The sequence below is a fragment of the Sinocyclocheilus rhinocerous genome, unplaced genomic scaffold, assembly GCF_001515625.1.
Source record: "Sinocyclocheilus rhinocerous isolate Xijiao unplaced genomic scaffold, SAMN03320098_v1.1 scaffold711, whole genome shotgun sequence".
Lineage (NCBI taxonomy): Eukaryota > Metazoa > Chordata > Actinopteri > Cypriniformes > Cyprinidae > Sinocyclocheilus > Sinocyclocheilus rhinocerous.
The window spans coordinates 1,900,310-1,905,799 of record NW_015641018.1 but is presented as its reverse complement, the minus strand read 5'-3'; the positions used below and the strand labels follow the sequence as shown (position 1 = coordinate 1,905,799).

Here is a 5,490-nt window from a genome sequence, read left to right as displayed (position 1 = left end):
GGTAAGTGAAATTATATTATCTTGCTGTTTTTGTGTCGTTTTCTTTACGTTTTCTGACTAAAAGCAACCAAAAAGCTCATTTAAAGTGGTTAAGCAAATAATAATAATAATCGGCAGGGATCCCAGACCAATACAATTAGTGTGCCTCCTCTATTTTAAACCCCATGAGCCGCTACTGCAATACAGTAAAAGTCAGTGAGGTCCATTTGTTTTGTACCACATTGACTTTCGCTGTACAGACAAAACCAGTTAAAATGTTCTTTAAAATATCTTCTCTTGTGCTCAGCATAAGAAAGAAAGTCATACAGGTTTGGATTGACATGAGGGTCCAGAATTGGTTTACAGCCCAAACACCTGATTAATCGCAGCATATTTCATGGCTTTTCCAGCCTATGTTTCATAATCTGTTGGATAAGTAACCCCCAAAATAAGCAGCACTCTAGCCTCTTGCTGTAATTGCTCTTCATCCATGTAAAAAAAAAAAAAAAATTGGATCAACACAAAAAAGCAGCAGCCATCTTAACATGGACTCAGAGCCAGTGTCTCTGCTCCTTCATCACTGACTGTTTGGTGCTGGAGTTGAGAATAGTTGGCCCACATCCTATTGATTCTGCCACCCGTTCAGTCTTGAGCAAAGACACACACACACACTCACTCGACTCAGAAGATATTCACAGCCATACACACTGTGTTTGTGGTTTGCATTCCTGTCTAAACCCTTACGTGCACATTTCAAAGGTTTGCTAAGACGGTGTACACTTACAAAATCCTTAAGTACAGTTTGTGCATATGCAGCAGCAAGGTGTTATCAGTCACTTCCACCATTTGAACACCGTTTTGAACTTTATCCATGCACTAAATTCATCAAAAAAAAAAAAAACAGTTTTAGAACAGTGTAGTGCAAGACAAAAAGCAGATGCTGACCTCGGAAGTACACCAAGAGAGTATTCATTGTGTTGAGGAATGTATTAGAAGTTTCCATTCAGGATTTGAGCCAAAATCACTATTATGTTGTCATATTGTCAGGAGCCAAGCTTTTAATGACTAATAATATGCAGCATTGCTTAATAAAAATAGGCAAAAAGGGGACATTTACTTTACTGTTCAAAAGTTTGGTGTCGGTCAGACTAAATAATGTTTTTGAAAGAAGACTTTTATGCTCACCAAGGCTGCATTTATTTGATAAAACAGAGTAAAAACAGTAATATTGTGAAATATTGTTACAATTTAAAATAACTGTTTTCTGTTTTAATATTTTTAAAATGTAATTTATTCCAGTGATGGCAAAGCAGAATTGTCAGCATCATTACTCCAGTCTTCAGTGTCACATGATCCTTCAGAAATAATTATAATATGCTAATTTGCCACTCAAGAAACCTTTATTATTATTATTATTATTATCAATGTTGAAAATAGTTGTGCAGCTTAATATTTTTGTGTAAACTGTGATACATTTTTTTTTCAGGTTCATGTGGAAATCTTTTGTTAACATGTCTTTGTCACTTTTGTTCACTTTAAATGCATCCTTGCTTAATAAAAGTATTAATTTCTTTACAAAAAAATCTTGATCCCAAACTTTTGAATGGTAGTGTACTGCCCCAGTTAAGTTAAAATTATTTTTTTTCTTTTTCTTTTTTTCCTGAGATTATATATGGCATAAAGGCTGAAAAACTGAACAACATGTTGAAATGTTTGAAAAAATGCAGTTCAAATCTATAATATAAAAAATACGAATATATTTTTTGTGATCATTTGGCTGAGCTGAGGGACAGATTGAACACATCATCACTGGGCTGGCAGAGGTCCAGCGGTCGGTTGAATTGTTTCTGGTGCGCCGGTTGAATCCACTGGGCTGGTACATTTCACTGTAGCTCTCAATGTGAACTGAACCGATGCCAGTGATCTGAGTCCCAGAGGGCCTTTTCTGACCATCAAGTCACTGCCCGCTTAGCTGCAGCTGGTGCCCTGAATGCTGATGTGTGTGTGATAAAACAGGTCAAAGAAGAGTGAATAATCTTTGTCTATCAGCCGTAACACAGGAATTAGTACATTTTTTTTTATTCTTCATGTTTTGTACTGTTCCTTCATCTGATCTTCTGAATCATGTGTTGAGTCTTTAATTCTGTGGTTAATCTTTTAAGACCTCATAAAATCAAAATGAGAGTTTTGTGGCTTTTAGTGCATGTCTGCTAACATTGAGAGCATTTATATTTTAGTAAAACTTGACAAAAGTATCCTTCTGCGAATATACATGTACAGTTATTATCTTTCGGGATCTAAAATATAGATATGGTGCGGACAAAAAACAAATCAGGATATGATATCATAGAGTGGACCATCTTAATTGTGTGTCGAGGTCAATAAATCTCTTAAAATATAGGATAATTTGACATTTTATGATGAGGTTAGTTGATTGATTAGGATGTGTAAGGAAAATATATTATTTTTTACTTTTTATACTAGTTTAATTACTGTGTTAAAAATTTACCTAGTTTGGATTTCCCAGTCAAAAATGACCAGCCTACAAAAATGGCTCACAAATATCTTGTATTGATATGATTCTTTTTATCAACACATTTTTGTTCAGTTAGCACAGGTTTTGTATTTCTTTTTGAAATGGATTGGTTGTAGACCTCATCGATCTGAGCTTCAGTTTTTGAGTGAACATTGCTAAAATTATATACACAAATAGGCCTGATGCTTTTTTCACTCCAAAACTGAGGTGCATAAACTCAAATCACAAGTGTTACAAGGTGGGGAAAAAATCCCAATCAGTACAAAAATGACTTTAGTTGTTATACCCTGTATGCAAAATGACCAGAACACAACATTAGGGTTCAAGTTTTTTATGCATATGCTTTAAAAAAATCATTGCGTGTAGGTTGTAAAAGTCTGAGCTCTTTCTGACTGTAATGATGTGTGTCGTGTAAATACTCAGTGATGGTGCGAGTGATTTTATTGCCTTTCTACTCCTCTGCAGGTTCAGAGTCCTGCTAGTGATAACGGGGTGAGTCCCAGTTCTTCATTTCCTATGTTATGCTTTTCACAGCATGCACACAATGCAGTGGACTTTGGATTTAATTACTGTTTTGTTTGCGAGAGTGAGTGAGTGTCTGGCTTTCCTGCATCCAAATGATGCGATTCATTGTGACTGATTGTCAGTCAATTTTTAATGTCCCCGTGTGAGACTGATGCCGCTTGACTGGATATTTGTAGGCACGCAGTGAAGCTTGTCACTAGCTGTTAATTCAAATCTCCATCCACAAGCTTTTGGTCACCGGGAGAGTTTAAGAGATATCGAGATGTTTTAAGCACCAATCTTTGTTTAGTCTAGAGCGGCTGTGAGCCTAGAGAGAGAGAGAGAGAGGACAGCATGTAGTGTTGGTCATATAGTGAGCTGGAGAGGAGCCAGTGTGAGCAGACGGCGTGACCGGGGGAAGCATGCTGCTCTGGAGGACATAGAGCTCTGAGGCTACATCCACACGGAGCCAGAGCTTTCCCTATCCGATCTTTTTTTCCCCCTCGTCTCAAGAAATATCTGCGACACACGAAACCACGGAAACGATGTAGTATACATGCCAGACCAGTATGTGGCGCTGTAATTCTGCCACAGAGATAAACTAAAAACGGAGAAGAAGACTTGGACTATGCGAATAAATCTTGCGCGTGGTATACAAACAAACATGGAACTATAAATTTTTTAATCTGTGTTAATGTTAGGTAAAAAGACAATCGTTCAGTGTTTGTTCATGTTGTTGTTGCTGTTACGTGACATGGCGGTGTCTGACTGGGGGTGAGCGAAGGGGTGATGACATCATCGTTTCCCAAAATATACGGATTGGCGCGCACACACGAAAACGCAAGGGTGTCGTTTTTAGATTTATTCAATCTGGTACCCGGTTTCAAAAAATAGCGGTTTCTCTCCCCCAAAACGCTGGATCCGTCTGGACGAAACGTCAAAACGATACAAAATTTTTGCGTATACAGCTAAGCGCGTCTACGTGTGGACGGGGCCTGAGACCTGTTGGGAACCTCAGCCTGCTACATGTCTCTATATGCAGAGATTTATAGGACTGCATGCTAGATTCATCACTTTAATAACCAAACACACCCTGCTTAAAAGCCCACAGTGCTCGTGGGAATGTTAGCATCCAAGAGTTGGTTTGTCAAATGATGCGCCTGAGAGGTTTGCTGGAAATGTTGATTCTTATGAATGTGAAAGCTGGCAAAAATGACATGAACGGGCAAATGGTGAGTAGATGATGTTGGACTAAAATCATAAAAAACTAAATAAAAGTTAACTGAAATAAGATAAAATATACAAAAACTAAACTTCTTTTATTTCAATGAAATATAAAAAATAATGAAAATGACAAAAACACACAACTAAATTGCTAAAACTTTAGCTAAAACTACCATGAAAAAAAAAAAATTCAAAATATTAATAAAAGTTCTAATAGTATCTTGGTGATACTAAAATATCACTGGTATCGATAAGGAATTTCTGGTCAAATCATTGATAATCAACAGATTTAATCATTTTAACAGTGCATCTGGAAAGCATTCACAACGCTTCACTTTTTCCACATTTTGTTATGTTACAGCCTTATTCCAAAATGAATTAAATTAATTATTTTCCTCAAAATTCTACAAACAATACCCCATAATGACAACGTTGAAAGAAGTTGGCAAATTTATTACAAATAAAAAACGCAAAAAAACGCATGTACATAAGTATTCACAGCCTTTGCTCAATACTTTGTTGAAGGACCTTTAGCACCAATTACAGCCTCAAATCTTTTTGGGTATGATGCGAAAAGCTTTGATCATCATCATTTGGCAATTATCTGCCATTCTTCTCCTCGCCTCTTCACCTCTCAAGCTCTGTCAGGTTGGATGGGGGCAGACGCACATTTTCAGGTTTCTCCAGAAATATTTGATAGGGTTCAATCCCAGGCTCTGGCTGGGCCACTCAAGGACATTCACGGAGTTGTCTATAAGCCACTCTTGCTGTGTGCTTAGAGTCATTATCCTGTTGGAAGGTGAACCTTCTGCCCAGTCTGAGGTTCTGAATGCTCTGGTCTGGGTTTTCATTAATCTCTATATTTTGGTGCATTGAGCTTTTCTTCTTCTCTGATGTGTCCCTCAGTCTGAAAAACAGCCCCACAGCATGAGGCTGCTACCAGCACACTTTACTTTTGGGATGGTACTTTGCAGGTAACGAGCAGTGCCTGCTTTCCTCCAAACATGATGCTTGGAATTTAGGTTCATCAGACCAGAGAATCTTGTTTCTCACAGTCTGAGGCTCCTTTAGGTGCTTTTTCTGCAAATTCCAAGTGCGTTTTCATGTGTCTTCACTGAGGAGAGGATTGAGTTTGGCCACACCGCCATAAAGCCCAGATCGGTGGAGTGATGCAGTGATGTTTGTCCTTTTGTAGGTTTCTCCCATCTGCATATACAGTCATGGAGCTCAACTAGAGTGACCATCAG

General features: G+C 37.9%; 1 protein-coding gene across 1 annotated transcript in view; it reads left to right on the top strand.

Annotated features, from left to right (window-relative positions):
* The window catches only part of slc4a10a (solute carrier family 4 member 10a), a 42,390-nt gene that overhangs the window by 3,115 nt on the left and 33,785 nt on the right, over positions 1–5,490 (top strand). Inside the window, exon 2 of the mRNA XM_016570142.1 lies at positions 2,981–3,007. Coding sequence (XP_016425628.1) covers positions 2,981–3,007 — 27 coding nt within the window. The remainder of the gene's footprint in view (positions 1–2,980; positions 3,008–5,490) is intronic.